This window comes from Nomascus leucogenys, chromosome 15 (assembly GCF_006542625.1).
Source record: "Nomascus leucogenys isolate Asia chromosome 15, Asia_NLE_v1, whole genome shotgun sequence".
Taxonomy (NCBI): domain Eukaryota; kingdom Metazoa; phylum Chordata; class Mammalia; order Primates; family Hylobatidae; genus Nomascus; species Nomascus leucogenys.
The window spans coordinates 86,820,169-86,843,054 of NC_044395.1; the positions used below are offsets into that span (position 1 = coordinate 86,820,169).

General features: G+C 35.7%; 1 protein-coding gene across 1 annotated transcript in view; it reads left to right on the forward strand.

Annotated features, from left to right (window-relative positions):
- Positions 1-22,886, forward strand: part of ANO3 (anoctamin 3) — a 320,853-nt gene that overhangs the window by 101,690 nt on the left and 196,277 nt on the right. Inside the window, exons 3-4 of the mRNA XM_030829525.1 lie at positions 1,006-1,077; positions 14,289-14,407. Coding sequence (XP_030685385.1) covers positions 1,006-1,077; positions 14,289-14,407 — 191 coding nt within the window. The remainder of the gene's footprint in view (positions 1-1,005; positions 1,078-14,288; positions 14,408-22,886) is intronic.

The window sequence follows — 22,886 nt, forward strand, 5'->3', positions numbered from 1 at the left end:
TTTTTTTCTTTTTTTAGAGATGGAGTCTCGCTCTGTCACCCAGGCTGGAGTGCAGTGGCGTGATGTCGGCTCACTGTAACGTCTGCCTCCTGGATTCAAGTTATTCTGCTGCCTCGGCCTCCCGACTACTGGGATTACAGGCACACGCCACCATGCCTGGCTAATTTTTGTATTTTTAGTAGAGACTGGGTTTCATCATGTTTGTCAGGCTGGTCTCAAACTCCTGACCTCGTGATCCACCTGCCTCGGCCTCCCAAAGTCCTGGGATTACAGATGTGAGCCACTGCACCCAGCCATGTTTTTATTTTTCAATCCTTTTGTTGCTTTTTCTTATAAGAATACAGTCCCTTATGAGTCCATATGGTTGCTTCTTTTTCTGGATAACTAAAAAATGTCAAAATTATTGTTTCAATACTATTGTGAAATCACTACATACTGTAGTTAGCTTACCAATATGTCTACTATGTAAAGCGGCAAATTGTTCAAGAAGATGAGGATATTAAAACATACTATAGGTGTTTCTTTTTTCCCTTATTGAAAGTGAAATTTTAGGCCAGGCACGATGGCTCACGACTATAATCCCAGCACTTTGGGAGGCCAAAGTGGGCAGATCACTGGAGGCCAGGAGTTCGAGACCAGCCTGGCCAAGATGGTGAAACCCTGTCTCTACTAAAAATACAAAAGTTAGCCAGGCATGATGGTGCACACCTATAGTCCCAGCAACTCAGGAGGCTGAGGCACGAGAATCGCTTGAACCCAGGAGGCGGAGGTTGCAGCGAGCCCAGATCATGCCATTGCACTCCAGCCTGAGTGACAACGAGACTCTGTCTCTTAAAAAAAAAAAAAAAAAGGAAAAAAAGTGAAATTTTAAATAACTAATTTTAACTCATTTAGTTAAAAAATTTCATCATGTTTGGCCATCATTTGTCCATCTATCACCATGTTTATTTTTCTGTTGTTATGCTTTTATTTCCCAAAACTACAAAGTGTCTTATTTTATTTCAGTTAATACTGAGGAGAATAAAAACGACTCTGTGCTGAGATGTTCTTTTGCTGACCTCAGCGATTTTTGTTTGGGTAAGTTGATAATCAGTATTTACCTACTCCTTTCCCTCTCTCCAAAGGTAAGCTGTGTTCTTCTAAAAAAACTAGCATTTTTTTTTTTAAGAAAAAGTTCATGTTTGGCTTTTAACGTAATGGGTGAGTATCATATTCTGAGCTTAAGAAATTAAGAAATATACAGTTTGGAATTCAAATATATAGGAGGATGATATGATGAACAACAATCTCATAATAAAAAATAACAATTTTTGCCATTATTCTGAAAATTTCAATTTTTAAAGAACATATAGACTACTATTTCGAGATCTATAAAATTTTGACACTCAGAATTTAGAAAGTTAGTAACACTCAGAGATTCTATCCTGACCCATCATTAGTGAATACTATAAATTTTATTTATTTTTCCTCTAACAGTGACAAGTTTACTTCAATCTACTTTTTTGCCTTTTGATGTTGTCACATAAGATTTGCTTCAACTGAGCAAACTTTGCATTCAATTGCCCATAAACAATTCTTTTGAATTGGGTTTTCATTTTCATGAATTAAATAGAAATAAAGCCAAAATTAATAAAAAAGTGATACTAATGTGCCAACACTTATTTTGCAACCTCAGTGCCTTGACACATAACCTGAAGAAATGAAGCCCTGAGTTTTCAGTAGTGGATACATCAGTGGCCAGCCCTCAGTGCCTACATAAAGAGTTCTCAACTCTGGTTACACATTCAAATCACCAGAGGGCTTTTTAATGCTTCCTGGATCACAGTTCCAGAAAATCAGTTTTAGTTGGTCTGGGGAGTGAAATTAGTATACATACTTTTAACAACCTGCCCGGTAAATATTTAGTGTGGCCAGGATAAAGAATTTCTGGCCTAAAAACTGTATCTTCGTTTTTCTCTACAGGCATTGTTAAATCACTCTTCATAACTTTTAAAACTATGAATTTTGCTATTTATAATAGCGTTCTGTATGACTACAAATTAGTCACATTTCTTAGAATAATTTTTGTTTTATGTGTGGCACAGAAACAGTGCTGGCTTATTACATTTTTTAATTAAAGAAACCCAGCGACCAGCAGGTTCATTTTGTATACAGAATCGAAAAGAGCATCTCATCAGAAAAAGATTCACTCCGAATACAAAGGCCTTTCCTGTAGTAATTAATTCTGAAGATTACTACAAGCTGAGTATTTTTATCTAAAATTCTTGAGACCAGAAGTATTTCAGATTTCAATTTATTTTAGAATATTTGTATTATATGCTTACTCACTGAGCATCCCAAATCGGAAAATCTGAAATCTGAAGCGCTCCAGTGAGCATTTCCACTGAGCATCATTTCAACACTCAAAAAGTTTCAGATTTTGGAGCATTTTGGATTTGGGATGCTCAACCTATATTATCAGTTATTTTCTAATTTAAAAAATAAGAACAAAAAACAAACCTGAAGTTTTTCTTGTCCAAAATATCCATACAGGTGGGAAAGTTTTCAAGGCACCCTTCACTAACCTGTTCTTCAAATTAGAACCAATGTATAGTTTAACAATCACTCTATTGAAAAACCTTCCATTTAATTCCTTGCATTTTATTTTTGACAGCTTGCCATTCCAAATATAAAAAGCACTTTCTCTGAATGTTTAACATAATTGGATGCTCGTAACTTTATGATTCTTTTCTCATCACTTTTGTGTGTCTCAGTTATTTGTTCCAACTGACCTGTATTTATCTCTCTCCAGGCACTGTATCTCATATTCACTATTTTAGCATCCCCCAGCATCAGTCTGTCATTTATTCAAGTTAGAAAGACATCACAGCTTCTGCAGTTAAAATACATATAAATGATGAGGTGTTTGCCTTTATAATGAAGGTGAGGTACAGTCTCCAGCTTACTGTGTAGTATCACTAAGCATTTCAAGAATCCAGCTGGATGTAACACCTGGCTGGGAAATACTCTTTTAGAGTTAGGTACATATCTATGAGTGTTTTTTTATTATTTTATCATTATTATTATTTTTGAGACAGATTCTTGCTCTGTCGCCCAGGCTGGAGTACAGTGGTGCGATCTCAGCTCACTGCAACCTCCGCCTGCCAGGTTCAAGGGATTTTCCTGCCTCAGCCTCTCAAGTGGCTGGGACTACAGGAGCGCACCACCACACCCAGCTAATTTTTGTATTTTTAGTAGAGATGAGGTTTCACCATGTTGGCCAGGCTGGTCTCAAACTCTCAACCTCAAGCAATCCACCCACCTTGGCCACCCACCTCAGGCAATCCACCCACTGGGATTACAGGCGTGAGCCACGTATAATAAAAGTGTTTTAATCGTCTTTGAAAAGAAGACGCCTGGCCTAATATGAGTGTTTTAATCATCTTTGAAAAGAAACCAAGTAAAATAATGTCAAATATACCAAGAGTACAGTTAAATAAAGCATGAGTAAGCACTTTGGCAATACATGTTCTCTTTTATATGCAAAGCAGTTACATTCTCTAAGTTTGCCTTTAGCGTGCAGAGTACCAGGTTCCTGCATTGGGCTGATTATTGCATAGGAATTTCCTGACTAATGCATCTATTAATGGCTTTTTTACAGTTAACCACTTTGAGCTGCCCCATGAGAATATTAATGCTGAGGCAGACTTAACTGCATGTGGTCAGTGTTTCATTAAGGATTGATATTTCTCATTGTTCCAAATGAGAACCATGAATGAAAAAATATTAATGGCTTTGTTGATTCAGAGAAGGACATTTCTACTAAGGCTCCCTAACAGGATGGGTATATATCATGAAAAAAATGTTATTTTTCCAGCCAGCCATTGGTCACATCTTTATTCTTATATCCACTAGCTGTGTAACTGTAGTATATTACTTAACCTCTCTGAGCTTTAGTGATTTCACTAGTAAATTGGGATCAATGAGCCATTCTTAGTAGGACTTGAAATAAATAAAAAGTTATAACTTCATCATAGCTCCTAGCACATCATGGGGGTTCAACAAATATTTGTTCATTGCTTTATTCAGTCACTAAGCTTATCTTTCACACCAAATTCTGTTGGGCCCAGACAGATCTACACTAAACAGCTGTTACTGTGATCATCAAAAGTGATTTTAGGCTGGGTGTGGTGGCTCCCACCTGTAATACCAGTGCTTTGGGAGGCCGAGGCAGGAGGACTGCTTAAGCCCAGGAGTTTAAGACCAGCATTAGCAAAGTGGTGAGACCCTGTTTCTACAAAAAGAAAATAATTAGCCAAGCATGGTGGTACATGACTGTAGTCCCAGCTATGCAGGAGGCTGAGATGGGAGTATCACTTGAGCCCAGGAGTTGGAGGCTACAGTGAGCTATGATCACACCCCTGCACTCCAGCCTAGGCAACAGAGTGAGACTCTGCCTCAAAAAAAAAAAAAAAAAAAAAAAGGTGGGGGGATACTTTTATGGCATGATAGATAAATAATAATTTACTGGACTCTTTATTATTATACACTTTACCTGTCTTATCTCACTTAATTCTCATAACAACCCTTTTAGTTAGGTAGCACTTTTTCTTACAGATGAGGAAACTTATTCACCAAGAGAGAAAATAGTTTGCCAAATGTCACATAGCTAGTTAACGGAGAGCTGAGATTTCAACCAAGGAAGCCTCGATCTCTAGCCTTCTCTTTTAATCACCACACTAGGCACAAAGGCCTTAAGGTAAAAAGTGGTTAGTGATTTCCAAAGACACTAGTTCTGTAGGATGTTAATAAGTTTCAGGCAGAAAGTACAAGTTGAAGATAAAGCTGCATGTTAAAATACATTTGGGTAATGATTAGTTAAAAAGCTAATTGAGTCGGAAAGTTTTGATTTTTTGTTTTCTTCATTTTTTATTGACATCACATAGCCTTTAATTCTATTTTTCATAAAGAAGCTCACAAAGCCACAGCAGCATTCCATATACCCCCCAACACTCACAAAATTATTCTCGAAAGTGCTGATCCTTGTAGCAGTGAATTTGAAATCCTGGTGTGGCAATAATTTTATTTATTACTCTTGGAAGCCCCACTACCATTGCCTACGTTTTTTTCTTCTCAGTATGCTGGAAAATGACAAGGACACAGTAATCCACGTTAACAAGTGCCTGATGCTTGATTCTTCCCATGCCCATGTGGCTATAAACTCAGGTAACTTAGAAATGAAATATTTTAGGGCCGGGCGCGGTGGCTCATGCCTGTAATCCCAGCACTTTGGGAGGCTGAGGCAGGCAGATCACCTGAGATCGGGAGTTCGAGACCAGCCTGACCAACATGGAGAAACCCCATCTCTACTAAAAATACAAAATTAGCCAGGTGTGGTGGCACATGCCTGTAATCCCAGTTACTAGGGAGGCTGAGGCAGGAGAATCGCTTGAACCCAGGAGGCGGAGGTTGCGGTGAGCCGAGATCATGCCATTGCACTCCAGCCTGGGCAACAAGAGTGTAACTCCGTCTCAAAAAAAAAAAAAAAAAAAAAAAAAAAAAAAAAAAAAAAAAAAAAAAAAAAAGAAATATTTAGGGCTCATTAAGACCAGCATAATTTGAGTCCAACCAACCCAAACACACATCTATCTAATCTTGTTATGAAATCAACATTTTGCTAATGTTATAAAATGACTTCCTCAGGAATGGGTTCATATTAGAGTTCTGAAACATCCATTTGCTTTCTACAAACATAATAGTTTAGCTCAGTGGAATACGCATTGGTCTATTTCTTTAAATAGTTATGGTCAAAAAGGAGTACATGGTGATTTTGCTTTCATTCTATAACTTTCATTCCATAGATAATATCCACTAATTCCCATTATTTTTTCCTGGAAGCATTTTATATGAAGATGGCATTAAGAAATAACTTTCTTCTAATATTCCTAACCTACTTAAGATTACAGAAATGAGGGAATTACACTGAAGGAACATATTTTTCAGTTATGACAGTCTCACAGTCACTGTAAATCTTGTCAATTGTTTACTGAACACATAAGCTCCTTTCTATGCCATAAGGTCCAATTGTAAATCTTGTCAATTGTTTATTGAACACATATTGCCTCAATTTTCAAAATATATTCAGAATCTGACTACTGCTTACCACATTCACTGCTGCTCCTGGGTCCGTCTGCTACCTTCTCTTGGTACGCTGGTACAATAACTTCCTAACAGATCTCCCTGCTCAAAATCTTGCCTCCTTATAGATGATTTTGCACACAGGACTCACAGAAAGCTTTAATAAAAGGAAGATTAAATCCCATCATTTCTGTGCTCCTGTCTCAACAGGTTTCCCATTACATTTAAAATACAAACTCACTCTGGTATTCAGAGACCTTACAGAATCTGGGTCTGGTCTCTCTAGGCCATTTCCTAATGCTTCCCTTTTCTCACGAGCTGCAGACAGCTCAACCATCTTGTGTTCCTTGTTCACAATAAATATGTGCTTATCCTAGGGCTCTACACTGAAATAAGCCGGGTTCACATCAGACTTACTTTCTGTCTCCTAATCTTGATGGATTTTTCTTCATAATACTGATTACCTAAAGTTATTTATTTAGGTTATTCACCCCAATTTTGTGTTTCCAGAAGACAGAAACTGTCAATCTTGCTGCCACCTTTAGCACCAGAATCAAGAATAGTACCTGACCCATAGTAGGTGCTTAAAGAATACTTTTAGGATTAGGACAAATGGATGAAAGAGCATTCTCTCTCTGTCTCTCTCTTTCTTTCTCTCTCTCTCTCTCTCACACACACACACACAATCTCTTTGGAAAGTCTGCTGTAGAATACACCCTTTTTTTGCGCTCTGTGGTGTCATTTATCACTGTGAGTTTTCTCACTAGTTATGAGTTAGTGCTTTGTTAATTTTTCTCGCTGAGGACCTGATCTAAATATTATTCTCTTTTGTATTTAAATTGTGATGATAGACCTTTATATAGAGTATTTAAAGGCTTAAAACAAAACTCTTCTTAAGTAGTAGAATTGCCTTTTTTTTTTTCTTTTGAGACGGTATTTTGCTCTTGTTGCCCAGGCTGGAGTAGTGCAGTGTCATGATCTCAGCTCACTGCAACCTTTGCCTCAGGTTCAAGCAATTCTCCTGCCTCAGCCTCCCAGGTAGCTGGGATTACAGGCACCCACCACCACATCTGGCTAATTTTTTGTATTTTTAATAGAGATGGGGTTTTACCATGTTGGGCAGGCTGGTCTTGAACTCCTGACCTCAGGCAATCCACCCAGCTTGGCCTCCCAAAGCGCTGGAATTAGAGAGGTCAGCCACTGCGCCCAGCCGTAGAATTGCCTTTCTAACATCAGTCTTACTGAAGTCCTCCTTAATACATAGTTATTTAGATGCTACTTCCTTTCTATTATAGCACTTTGGATGACTGCTCACTAGAAGATAATAACTGTGATTTATGTTTGTCTTACTCATATTGCTTGGTTCAAGCTATCCACTCACTGACATGGGTGGATGGGTGAGGATTGGAAGAGTGCAGGGAAAGATGGCGAGTAGAAAACGCTGGCACACTGACACAATGGAAAGCAGTTTATCTGTAGGATTTGCTTCCCTGTGTTGTTCATGGAGCACAGCTCTGTCAGTACCCTCATTGCTACTGGCTAGTGGTAGTACTTTAGAACAAGAGGGCTAGGGAGAAGTAGGCAACAAAGGAACCCCAAAGAATTAATAAGTCTGGGTCCTTGTTGTTATTGTGTCCTAACCACAGAGCAAGCCATGTATGGACCATTCATGAATTTATTCTTCACAGAAAGCTTCTGGAGAATAATTTTTAAAATCATGAAATTTATTGGTGGTCAAAAGGTCCAGTTTCAGGTACCAACCCTGTCACTTACTACTTGGGTACATACCATCTTTGCCTGAGTTTTCCAATTTGAGAAATGGAGATATCAATATTAGTTTCTTCTTATAAACAGAAATTGAGCAGAACTGTAGTGAACGCTGTTGTGAGACTCAAATTAGACAATATTTATCAGAGATGACATATAAATCATAAATTATGAAAATAACCTTAGGTCATTATTATCATGTGCTCCCGTATTATCACCTATTCTGATAATCCTGGAGCAAGCCATTATTAGCAAGGTATGGAAAGTTTGTACAGTTGCAAGTAAGTGAAGGCCAAATAATAATCTACTCACACATTTAAAATTCTCCAGGAAGTAGAGCATCGATTTTCAGATGCTGAAACAATACAATGTAACAGAGTAACAAAATAAAATGACATTATAGTAAAGAAGAATGACTGAGCTGGAATAATGTAGCTATTAAGATTTTACTCCCAGAGATAGCTGTAAGGTTTATGTTGTGATCATAACAGTCTGCTATATTATATTGGTCAGTTCCTTTAAGTTTTGAACTGATGCTGATATGCAAACAAAATTTAAAAGACAATGCATTCCCACTTGAGTCAGCATAAGTTTTCAACATGAAGCATACAATTGATGATTAGAAAATAGATTTATGGATTAAATTTAAAATTTTCCACTGGCATACTCGAAGTAATTACATTGTTTCCTATCTACTTAGGCTTTAAAATGAAAGATAGGACTTTTTGGTAGCCCTAAATTACTTATTTTTTTGTAGTTGTCTCAATACTCAAATTGTGAATTGAAAGCAAACAAAAGGAAGAGAATATATATTTATGTGTTTGAGTAACTATGCATAGATTCTTTCATTTAATCCTTGGAACTATTCTATGGGAATATTTTATTCTAAAGTCTAACGTTACAAAACTGTAACGGACCCACTGCCACCCAGCTAACAAATGATAAAACGAAGATTTTAACTTGGATTTGTTGAAACCAATATTGATTCCCTTGCCACTCTATCAGCCTTTGTTCTTCAACATATGAAGTGATTTTATTGAGCTTTGAGACTGCATTTTTTATGGATGTATGCCTTCCTATTATTCTGCTACTAGAGAACAGCAAGAGTTCTATTTGTCATAATCAGACTTACTGTGTAACTGTTACCACCTGTTCCAGAAAGCTGTTGTCTTTTTTTTTGTGAAAATCTGTTTTTCTTAACTCTTTGATCTTTTTAGATTTTAAGACACTATCAATTATAGGAAGCATCATCGAATTAATGAGCCTTTAGGAAAAATAGGTTACTGCCATGATTTCAGAAATGTTACAATGTGGGAGAAAGTCATCTTAAAAAGAGGAAATATAATATTTGGTATTGTAATTTAGTGCTATTGCTTAAACATTTTTTTAATTTGATATTTAATTGATGTTCTGGGCATATGTGCAATAAATGTCTCATCACCACATGCGGAGGATTTCATAAAAATAAGGATCTGTGCCCTTGAGAACAACCAAAACACATTAGTAGGTTTCATTTGTGTTTCAGAAGATCTCACTGATGGCAGAATAATTAGCTTCATTAACCAAATGCAATATGGCTGTCTCCATTGTTGCTCTCAGGTGTTGACTGATGCTAATACTAACTCTAAAAAGCTTTTTAAATTCTGCCGTTATGATACAAGTAACTCCTAGCAAGAAAAAAAATATCTGTGAGGGAGAGAGGACTACCACTACCTAGTTAAAACAGATAACACATTTTACATTTCCTTCGTACTATAGTTTTTCACTGTTTGTCCTTACATTTATATTGTTTTACAAAATTACATTCAGAAGGAAAATTATATTTCAAATGAAATGTGTGAGAATAGCCTAAAACAGCTTTTTAACTTAAGATAATAGTTTAAGCATTTCTGTACATTCTCAGTCTGCAAAGCAATTTAATGGATGCAAAATATTCCCATATATAAGCATACCATTCATTTATTAATTTAACAGTTACTAAGAGATTACAATGCAATTAACAATGAACTAATTATCAGGATATAGCGATGAACAAAACAGTCACTGCACTTATAGCACTTATAGTTAGGAGGAGATAGATATAACATTTATACATATAAATGCATACATTCAATGCCAGATGTTGATGTATATGTACATATATAGCATATATGTTTTATATGGGTGTGTGTGTTATCATTTGATGTCAGGTGCTGGTAATAATAAAAAATAATAAAGCATTGTGAGCAGAGGGAGAACTATGGAGACTGTATTTTAGAAATAATGGTCAAACAGTGATTCTCTGATGAGGTGACAAGTGAAAACAGAACCCTGGCTAAAACAGAGATTGAGCATTATCTGCAGAGAGACAAGCAAGTGCAAAAACCCCACAGTGAGGACATACTTTACATCAAATAACCTGGTGCAGCTGGATTGGAGGGCATGAGGGTAGAGCTGTAGGAGCTGGACAGGGAATGATAGTAAGGAGCTAGATGATGCATATGCCCAGTGGGCTGCTGTATGGACTATGGCTTTACCTGGAGATGCAGAATTATTGGAAGGTTTGAATAGAGATTTAATATCAATTATCTTGGGTTTTTAAAAGGGCCACCCTGGCTATCATGTGGTAGGAGCAAAAGATGGATACAGGAAGAACATTTTGGAGAATCGAATGGACTTCTGTTCATTTAATTAACTATAATCAGATGTTGATAAATGATCAGCTTTGAGCTATAATTTAAAGACAGTTTAGACAGGATTTGGGCATTTAAATCCAGTTAGTCATTCAATAAACATTTATTGAATGGTAACTATGTGTCAGATCCTGTTCTAGATGTTAAGGAGAAAGCAGTCAACAAACAAGACAACAAAAGTGGGAAAAAATGTACACACACACACACACACACATACACACACACACACACACACACATACATACATATATATAGGCCAGGCCAGGCTCACAAAAAATACCTTAGTGAGGGGAACAAATAATGAACAAAGACAAATAAGTAAAAACACATTACGCGTTAGTAGTATGTGCTAAAGAGTGATATGTACTAAAGAGTTAATGCTTCATGCTAAGTTAAAAGAATTTGGTGAAGGATTTGAGTAGGGTACAAGAGAAAATGAGGAGTCAAGATCACTCCTAGGGTTTTAGCCTGTGTAACTAGAATAAACTTGTTTATTAAGATGGCAATAGTTTCTACGTTTTATTATTCATAGGCTTAAAGGAACATTCCTGCTAACACAGATTTTCTTTCTTTTAGATTATAATTTTAGAATGCATTTCCAGTTGTGCTCTGTTTTGCTCTGAAAACATATTGACGGATGCGCCTCCATGACCCAAACACTTCCCACCTGTCTTCACTTTCAACATTAGAGATCAAATTTCAACATGAGACCTGGACCAAACAAACCATATCCAAGCCATAGCAATATCTTTGTATGTCATTCATCAGGACAGTGATTTAAAACTATCTGCATACTCTAACATTATTTGTTCTCTTAATTTACTTGAATTTTTCTACTTCTGTTATATATTTCTTTTTTCATTTTTATTCTGTTAATACGCATTTACTGAAAAATTTGCTTTGCTTTCCAACTTTTAGGTTAAAGAGGTATATGTGCATGTTTGTTACATGGGTAAATTGCATGTCATAGAGGTTTGGGGTACAGATAGTTTTTTCACCCAGATATTATGCTGACTTCTCCAATATATCAAGAAAGAAAAAGAAAAAGAAAGCGGGCAGGGGGGTGGGGGGGCGGGTGGAAAGAAGGAAGGAAAGAAGGAAGGAAGGGAGGAAGGAAGGGAGGGCAGAAAAAACGAAAACAAATGTGAAGGAATTTAGAAAATAAAATGATTAGCTCTAGTCAGCACTGTAGGGTAGGGGAAAAAAAAGATCTGAAAAAACTTGATTAATGTGGTGGTATTTGGCAAATGTTCAAAATTCATTTAGCTTTCCTCCAGCAAGATGATGCTGTGTATTTCTTTTCCAGAAATAGATGAGTTATAGGAATTAAAGAAAAAAGTAAACAAAAAAATCTCTGCCTAGAAAACTAAATTGTGAGTGGAATAGGAGCAGGAAATGAGTAATGAACTTCTATAGGTTTAATTTCTTGTGTTCCATGGAAAATAAATATAAATTGTCGTTTTATCTTTTATAAGCATTAAATTCACATTTAGATAATTTTAGAGTTTAGAGGACCCTTAGAGACTTGGGAAAAGGAAATTGCATGCTAAGGAAGTGGCAGATTTAGAGAAATGACATCTTGTGATCCACAAGCCAGTGCCTGCTCCCCAACAGCACATGCTGTTTGCCAATTGCTGTTTAACCAAACCAGGATTTCTTGCTTCTCTAATAACCAATGGGGAAAATGATGGAGAGACAGAGAGAAAGACAGGGACAGCGAGAGAGAGAGAGAGAGAGAGAGAGAGCGAGAGGGAGAGCGAGAGCGAGCGAGCAAGCGAGCCAGCACGCTCGAGAGTGCCTGCTGGGGGGGAAAGGAAGGAAAGGAGAAGAAAGGATTGGTAAGGAAATAAAAACACAAAACACTCTATGCCTTACAAACTGGCAGTCAATGGTAGGGTTTTGGTAGCTGCTCCAAGAATATAACTCGAAAATTTCAGTTTCTTTCACGCTTAGGTAACAATTCAATGCAAATCCAGACTGTGCATTTTAAAATTTTCTGTGTTGATCATTCTTCCTCCAGTTTATCTGTGTGTCTAACTGCCTCACTCTGTATCTTTGCTCAAATATTACTATGTTCTTTACTAAAATGACACCCCCCACTCCTTTCACACCTTCATCCTTCCTATCTACAGTATTTTTCTGAAATGCACTGACCACAAGACATACTTAATATTTTACTTATTTTAAAATTGCATTTCTTCTCTTACTTGAATGTTCTATGAAGGCAGAATTGTGTTTGCCACTCTAATGTCAACTTGTAAAAGAGTATCTTGCATATCAGGATTGTTTAATAAACAAAAGTTGAATGAATACAATGTAACTTACCTAAATATGGGGGAAACTATTATATTCACAAGCATCCGCATTGGAGTCAGATGAGAATTTGTTTCAGTTTTAGATGTACCTCTTATTAGTTTAGTGACTTTGGCATGTTCCATGTTCCTTTTATGCTTATTATTAAATGTAGGAAGAAATTATACCCACTTTATAAAGTTGTCATCAGAATGAAAGAAAATAATACAGGTAAAGTTTCTGGCTTATTGCATGCACTTAGCAAATGTTAACCATCAATGAGTTAGGTATGGTTAATAGATCTAAGTGTAACCACTAAAGGCTTAGAGCTTCTTAACATATCTGACTATTAACTGCATCCTAAGACATAATATGATCTATACAATTTTAGTTTATACCACTAAGAACTTGATACTATTAGCTGCCCACGATGTAACAGATTATGTTTTAATAGTTAACCATTATTTATAAAGGAATGGATATACTATGAACAAAATTATTTTTCTTCTGTACAATAAGAATTGACTGAAATCTTGAAAGCACTCGAGTTTTCCATGTCAAAATTCATGTTTAATAGATATCAACTGATCTAATAACTCTAAGATGTTTTGATATCTTTGAAAAGGCTAAATATGTAGCAATCTGTTTTTTAATTTGAAGAGATATTTATATCACATGAAATATAGATGTAGTGAAGTGTGTCAAGAATTCTTGGTCATATAGACACCATAGAGATTTCCTATTTTGTACTATTTTACATTAATTACAGCTTATTCATTGTTCATATACATCCTTATATGTAACTGATATTATAGCATTTTATTTTTTGGCTATTCCACCAGTAACCATCATTTTTCAGTGTTCTCTGTTCTTTCCTGCCAGTTGTTTCAATCCCCTGATTTTATACTTCTTGTAATGTTTATTAAGATATTTTCTATTATTTCTCAGACTTTTTGCACCCTTCAAATTTTTCCAGCTTTTAAGAAAACAGACTCTCAAGATCAATGCAGTTTTTAATTAAGCAAATAAATGCTTGTACAGTTCTTACAAATGTCACTATCTTCAAGTTCAAAACAAATGATGTGATTTTTTCATGGTTCTAATTTTATTTTCAAAAATTTGAAGTACATTAAGTAGCATAGATGCATTTAATTCTTCTGAAAGTCACTATCAGTGTCAACATTAGTAAATAATAGGCAAGCTTTCATGTGGTTACTTTTGTGTGCTTATTTATTGAATGTATGGATTGTTTTAAAATTATGCCACACAAATTTTTTTATGTTTTCTAGTATGTGTGTATATATATATATATATATATATATATATATATATATATATAGGCTAAACTCTGGGAAAACATGAAAGAGGAGAGATTAGTATGTTTAATGAAAAAAGAAAAAAAGATAGAAATGGATATAACTTTCTCTTTTTCTTTTATAGCCCTAGGAAAAGATAAAGATTACACGGATGAATCAGAACACGCTACTTATGACCGATCTCGTCTCATTAATGACTTTGTTATCAAAGATAAATCTGAATTCAAGACAAAATTATCTAAGGTAATAAGAACTAAATTATCAATAAGTCATTTTTAGAGCATCATTTTTAAAACCTTACAGTATTCATCTACATGTTTGGTTTTCTGCTGGAGAATATAAAAGAATATACATGTTAATATGTACCATTAAGAACTCAGAAGTAAAAAGTGGTATATAGAGATGATATTCATATTTGTCATATTGATTCATATTTCTCAAACAGAATGTTTAAAACACTTAATCTAAAATGTAAAATTATTCATTAATAGTCTCTTTAAGGCTTTATTTCTTCATCTTTCTTAGCATGACTTAATGAGAACATGGATTTTAGTATCACATCAACCAAGATTTAAATTCCATTTCTACTACCCAGTTGTAATAACTTGATAAGGCTAATTAAACTCACTGAGAATTGTTTTTCTCAACTTGAAATATGCTTCTGGTTGTCTGCTTGACAAGATTATTGGAAGACAAAATGAGATAACCATGTAAGTGTCTGGTGCATAGCAAAAGATTGAGAATACCTTATTGAAATTATAGTTCACCAATACAAAAATGAGGTAGAGTTCAATTTTAAAAACTCTTGGCTCCAACAATCCTGCCATCCCTCAAACAAAATGCTTTCATGGACTCTTCAAAGCATGGGAGTGTTCCCATCAGATACCGAAGACAAAATAGATGCTGCTTCTTTTCATCATTGCAAATGTAACTGATCCATATTTCCCTTTTGATGATTTTCACGACAAATCCTGGCTCAGGATAAGCTCACTTTTTTTTTTCATTTTTGTACTGATGAAAAACGAAATGCCTTTGTAAAAAAGATAGTTGGATATTAAGTGCAGTTTAACACAAGGAATGGCTTAGGTTTCAATTTTCACTGCATGGCTAATAATCACATTGTTGAATACAATTTTCTCTGTGATATTTGATTTTTTATTTCTTGGATTAATTTTGCAAATATCTTTATTAGTCACCCACCAGTGTGTTAGTAAATAAATATGGCAGAGACTAAATATTACTATCATGAGACCCAACTAATACATAGATGCAGGGATAATTGTGCCAAATTTCTTTATTACTGTTTGTTTGGTTTTATTAAATTGGATCACTATCAGGGGCCAATAATTATCTTTGCAAATCAGGTGTTTATCTTTCTGTGGTTACTAAATCTGCCTCCCTGTGTCTGTCTGATAAACATAATGGATGTTTAGAGTCTCTACTATCTGTAAAGCACTGTTCCAAATGAACTGAGAGGAGGAGTTATAAGAGAAATTAAGATGTTGTTTCTTAATGTGCGTATAGCAGTGACTGGAAGACAAACACAATATGCTGAAATAATTAGAAAATGAACTACGATTAAATAAAGTTTGTATTATCTGCTTTTCTAGAATTACCACAGGCCATCAATGATATCCACCATTTTACTTCTTCTCAACAGTAGCAATTTCCCAAGTTCCACTTTGACTAGACTTGAACTTTAGGATATCAAAGTTTTAAAAAAGTTGGACCTGCACATATATTATGATTGTGACATTAACGATAAGAGAATGGTGTATGACTATGGTAACAGACCACAATAGGTCAATCCAAGATATCCTATTCTAATGCCCTACTAAATCTACCTGATTACATACCCTTCTCCTATTATACTTCCACAAAACTGTAGAACAACATCATGACACACCGGAGTGACTTGTTCTTCTAGCTTCTATTAAATGTGTCCACTTATATCCATTTTATAGTTTTGAGTGCAGCACAAATTCCATTTGAGCAATAACCAAAATGTTTAAATGCCATTTTGGTAGTCTACTTGTAAAGTTTATCTACAAGTGAAGAGCAAAATTACCTACTTAGACAATGTTCCTTTGTGTACATTTGTCACAGGAAACCTCGAAAAAGCAATAACCTAAATTTTCATTGTTTGGGTGTCTGTATACCCTGTGTGCTTTATAAATTTGTTGGCCTTTCTCTTATTATACCCCACCATTAAATTATGTGTGTGTGTGTGTGTGTGTGTGTGTGTGTAAATTAAAGCATATATATTTTAAGTTAGATCTTACGACATTGACAATTTTTATTCATTTGTGTCCTACAAATAGAAACTTCCTATGGTTCAAATGAACCTATTTAGATAGAAGATAGATAGATAGATAGACAGACAGACAGACAGATAGATAGATAGATAGATTATATGGCTGAAGATGTGTGCCTTATAGCATCATTCATATGTGACAATTATACTTGTTGTAATCTGCATTGTGCATATTATGCACCGTAACCAATATTTTATTTCTACACAAAAGTTACTCATTTGCAAAGAGGTCATTTTAGTGATGACAAAGCAAATTTATGAGGAGTCAACAGAAAGGGGGCACAAACTTGAAGGGGGGAAAGTAACTCCTAATACAAACTACATAGTGAGTAATGACAAGTATTAAATTACAGAAAACAAAGCTTTCTAACAAGCTTGCTATCAGCTATACACTAAAATAATAGGAAATAACCCCAAGTCCTGCAACCTGATGTCTTATATTGAATTTATGAGGAAGCACTGTTGAGTTGTGAAACGTAAAAACAAAGAAATACAGAGAAACATCTGACTAATTTACTAGGAGTTGTGTAAATAGACTATATATGTGTTTAAACATTTGGTTTATCAATCATTGTGCAAACATTTTCTGAGTTGAGTTGGGGTAGTGAATTTTAATTTTTGTCAGGTACATATGCACTGTTTGTAATAATTTTGTAAGCTAATGTATTTATGAGTAACTATAGTTTGCTTTAGAATTAATCTTCAGAACAATGCATTGTATCTTTAGAATATCTTGCTTCAGATCATAAGTTTTTAGCATGTTATTTATATTGAAATTATTCAAAATTTTACAGATCAAAAGGATCTATAATTTTGATATCTACTATGATGAAGGGACATTGATAAATAAGATTTTATTTATTGTGAAATTATAATGCACAAAGCTTGGTATGGTACTTTAGGACCAATATGGCAAACAGTAAACAGCCTTTGCTATCCAAGTACTAACTGGGATGCACTTTAGCAATTCAGACATGCATATCAATTGGGAAATCCATGAGATTCCAGAAATTAGAGGCAGCACTAAACATGGTTTAAATCTGTATTTAGTTAGCCTCAAGCTTTACAATAGAAGTCATATTTAAATATTTCAGAGGCATTGTGGTAGATATAAATTTGGCCACAATCTTTTCTTTCCTATATCCACTCTATTCTCAATGAGATTTTGCAGCTCTTCCCATCAAGAGATAGAGTCTATTGAACAGGCCTTGGTCCTCGTGTTTGTCAGTAGACTGTTGCAGGAGTAACATTATGCCAGCACTGAGCCTTGAACTCAAAGGATCTTCAACTCCCATTCTTTCTCTTGGGATTCTCCCTTTACCATGTGAATAAGTCAGAGCTAGTCTTGAGGAGGATAAGAGACCACAGGGACCAGAGGCTAATAAGCACAGTTGCCCCAAATGAGGCAGAGAGAGATGAGAGAATCCAACAGCAAAGGCCAGGAAAATCAGACCTATGAAAAATCTCAACTGAGACCAGAAGAAGTACCCCGCTGAGCGCAGCCTGTGCACAGAATCATGAGCCAAAGAGTTGTTTGGGGATGGTTTGTCTCTCTGCAAGAGATAATGGAGACAACCATATATGTTAAAGGATAACACACTGGCTAATACCAATGATTGTTAATATGAAGTTAATTCTTCCTCAGTGTCTAGGAAGATTTGCAAAATTGTCACAGAGTTTGACACAGCATATTCACAGCATGCATTTAATTCTATGGAGCCCAAGTATATTTTAAATAGCATAACTGAAATCACATGGTATTTAAGCAACCTATCTAAAACTTTCTAAAATTGTTTTTTTAAAAACTCTATTTACAAAAGTGCCTTCCTTGTGAAAACATTAAATCAAGGTAAAATTCCAAGGTTACTATTAACCAAAATGTGTTTATAGTTAACAGCAGTCACAAACATACAATGTTTTAAACATGTTTAATTTTTCTGGGTATAGTGTAAATGTATATATTTATGAGGTATATGGGATATATTGATGCAGGCATACAAAATATAATAATTACATTGGGAAAAATGAGGTATCCATTACCTCACGCATTTATCTTTTGTGTTAACAAGCAATCCAATTATACTCTTTAAAATGTACAAGTAAATCAGTATTGACTATAGTCACCCTATTGTGCTATCAGATACTAGATCTTATTCCTTCTTTCAAAATATTTTTTGTACCCATTAATCATCCCCTCTCCCCTTGCCCTACATTTCCCAACCCCTGGTAATCGTCATTCTACTCTCTATCTCTGAGTTAATTGTTTTAATTTTTAGCTCTCACAAATAAGTGAGAACATGAAAAGTCTCTCTTTCTGTGCCTGACTGATTTCCCTTAGCATAATGACCTCCAGTTCCATCCGTAGTGTTGCAAATGACAGGGTCTCATTCTTTTATGGCTGAATAGTACTCCATTGTGTATATGTTCCACTTTTTTTTTTTTAATCCATTTGCCTGCTGATGGACACTTGGGTTGCTTCCAAATCTTGACTGTTATGGATACTGTTGCAATAAATATGAGAGTGCAGATATTTCTTCTATAAAACTTTTCTTTAAGACCAATTTACTTTCTGTCTTATCTGTTGACAAAAGGCTTTTTCATCCCTATGTGGCTAAGCAATTGAAGGAAGCATTTTGTAATGAAAGGAAAGGAACATTCCCAAAAATCCATAGACTGAAGGACCTGGCCTGACTGCAAGCAAAGTTCTAGAGCAAATGAGGGGGATTGTTTTTAAGATGGTTTGGGTAAATATCGCCTTTTCTTGTTTCATCAATATGGAGAACACTGGGAACATTTGAAGATAATGAGGTCCTACTGCCAAACTGTATGATCCTCAAAACTAGAATCCCTCTCTCCACCAAGGAGCCACATCCTACATACTAGCTGAGGCCTCTAGATGTGGTCAATTTACAGGGATTAGCTATAGTTAATCTAGGTTAGCAGGAATAAGCCTATGATAAAGAATCCATGGCATCTGTAGTGGGCATTAGTGAAGCTCAGCTGCGTAGCTCTTTTGGTCCCAGCTGGGATATTTCATGGGTTCACCACTGTCACTTATGATGCCCAAATTAACTACAGATATTGCCATTAATGAGTCTGGGAATATTAATCTATTTTCCAGTTACAGTGACTTCACCTTTGAAAAGATATTGGGTATCAAATCAAACAGGAAGAAGGTTATGGACAAGGAAAATCTGGACATAAATATTTTAGCAGTTCATTAAAATTAGATCACAAGGCCATTCACTTTGACTGTGTCAACTGGTATTGGCAGATGGTGCACTCATCTTTATCTCAATGGGCATTAGAAATAATTTTCTCTAGCACTGGAGACACTGGTCATATGATGGAGAAGGTGAGAAAGAGATGGCTCTTGTAGTCTTCTACAGCATACCTTTTATGTGTGAAAGAGGCCGGGCAAGGATCAGACTACACCAGTCACGGCCAAGAGATCTTTATTGGAGGTATCAAGCGGAGAAGGAAGAGAAGAGAAGAGAAGAAAGAGAGGAGGAGAGAAGAGAAGAGAAGAGAGGAGAGAAGAGGAGAGGGGAGGAGAGGGGAGGAGAGGGGAGGAGAGGGGAGGAGAGGGGAGGAGAGGGGAGGAGAGGGGAGGAGAGGAGAGGGGAGGAGAGGGGAGGAGAGAGCTGCTGGTGTGCTGGGTTTTATATCCCTTGGGCCTACGTGGGGTGGGCCCAAGGGAAGGCGGGAGATGCTTCGTTCTGATTGGCCCTCCTTTGGCAGGTTCAGACAGTGTCTGGTCAAGGAGGGGAGAAGAACCTGGAACCGGTGCCATTAAGGTACCCCTGTTACCTGACAATGTGGATGTCAGGAACTATTTCATTTGCCTAAATGGCTCTTTGCCTCCAAATTGTGTATAGGACTTAGTATTCTGAACGTGCTACTTCCTATTTTTGCCCAGATATTGTGAGATGGTGATGACAAACTACAAGATGAATGACTAACTTGGCTCTATATGGCTGCTTTAATGGACAAGATTATACATGAAATACTAAGAGTAAATTTTACTTCTTCTTGGGATAGTCAGTTTCTAAAAAATATTAATATTCATTTAACTTTAGTACTTGAAGTAACCTTTTATTTATATTATTAAGTGGTATCCTAAATATTTAATTTTCATGTAAAACATGGGTCACACAGAAAATCACCTTGGCTTATTAATCTTTTTGTCCATGTTTTTAAATTTATCTTCTTACCTAACATTAAGAAGTCTCCTTTTCAATCAGTCCAAAGTAATCCGGTCCTGTTTTGAGAGTCTTTGTATTCTCTGAAATACTGAAAAGGCATTATCCTCCCTGCAACCCTAAAAGGAATGTCCCTTCCTTGTGCCATTTAAGTACTTAGTTTAACCCTCGGAAACCTTTCTTAGTAAATGGTGAAGACTTGTTCTTCATTAGCTGACTGCTAGTGTAAATTTTCCAAAAGATTTAGTACAAGAGTTTTCAGAGTTGCTTCAGATTTTCTGTAGACTGCTTAAACCCGGGTGTGTGTGTGTATGTGTGTGTGTGCACGCATGTGAGGGAGTGGTGTATATATTATGATAAAGGTAGCATTTCACATCAGGAAATATTAATCATTCAAAAACATGCAAATGTTCTCACAACAACTAGTCAATTATTTGGAAAGAGTTAAAATATTCTTAGATGACATCTCACATCTTGAATTACTGAAGAGCTAAAGAGGTATACTCAAACTGAATATACTGAAAACAAAGCAAAACAAAAATAAACATTTTTTCTAATGACAGAATAGAAAAATAGCCTTTTTAAATGGCCTTTTAAAATCAATGATAAAATTAAGCATGGATAGACTTACTATTTAGATACTAAATATATCAGTGTCAAAATTCTGATAAAATTAAAAAGAGACAAGCTTAAGATGTGGTGATCAGCTCACATGCTGGAAGATATATATATGCCAGAAGAATGACTAATATTCTTAATTCACACAGACATTATAATGTAATTTATAAATGTAAGAATGAAATAAATTGAAAAGCAATTTAATTTTAACATATATAACGATCAGCTGTACTATTACAGAAATACAAATGTAAGCAATGTTTTTTGAACCAAATTAGAAAATGTTTATATCAGTATTAGGTTTCATTGTACTTTTAAACTATAAGCTATCATTTTTATTCCTTGCTGGCCGATATGTACATTGAGCCAAATTTTCTGGAAAACAATTTCACAAGGAGGGTTCAGTACCTAAAAGTAATTTTGCCCTTTGATTAGTTCTAGGAATTTATGCAGAGAATGAAATTAGAAGTTAGCCAGATTTCTGGGTGTGGTAGCTCATGCCTATAATCCCAGCACTTTGGGAGGCGGAGGAGGGCAGATAAGTAATCTGGAGTGTGAGCCCAGGAGTTTGAGAACAGGCTGAGATACACAGTGAAACCCTGTTTCTACAGAAAAAATATAAAAATTATCCGGGTATGGTGGCAGGTACCTGTAGTCCCAACTACTCGGGAGACTGAGGCAAGAGGATCACTTGAGCCTGAGAGGTGGAGGCTACAGTGAGCCATGGTTACACAACTGCACTCCAACCTGACAGAGAGAGAGGGAGACCCTCTCAAAAAACATGAAAAAAAAGCAAGAAGTTAGCCCAAATAATTCTGTTTAAGAATGTTTCTCACATTGTAATTTGTGGTGGGGGAGGACCACTTCCAGAGTCAAGAGTAAGCGATAACATTTAAAATAGTAATTCGTAATGCCCTCAGACAAGGCAGTACTATGTTGAAAATCTCTAAACTATTTAAGGATAATAGGACATGATCACAGTGTATAATTATATAATAAAATGGTTGTAAAAAAAATATGTGCAGTATAATGCCAATTCTATAAAAAATCTAGCTGGTTTTCATGGGGAAAATATTTAGAATGATATATAAGAGATGTTTATAGTTTTTAACACTGGGTGGTAAAATTCAAAGGACATAAAACTTAGGTATTCATAGATTTAAGCCATAAATATTATAATATCATTACCTTTTTACAATCTCATATAGCTAATGACTGACTGAGCCAGGATTTAAAATAAGATAGTCTTGTTTTCCAACCAGTTTTTCCATTTTGTTACACTGCCATGACAGTAGCAATTCAGGACTTCACCTTTTTTAGCCCAATAACCATGGTAAGTAGCATTTCAGTTTCTTTGTCCTAATATGCACTGATCACTTATGCACCAGAAGCTGTGGTAAGCACTTTATATACATTATCTAAGTTAAGTTTCACAATAATTCAATGACAGTAGGTAGTAATACTTTCATTTTGACAAACAAGAAAATAAGGAATTAACAGAAACGTTTCTTGCCCAAGTCTCTAAGCTAGGCGGAACCAGAGCTGCATTGTGGCATGTCTCTTTAACTCTAGACTCGGCTTTTCTGTC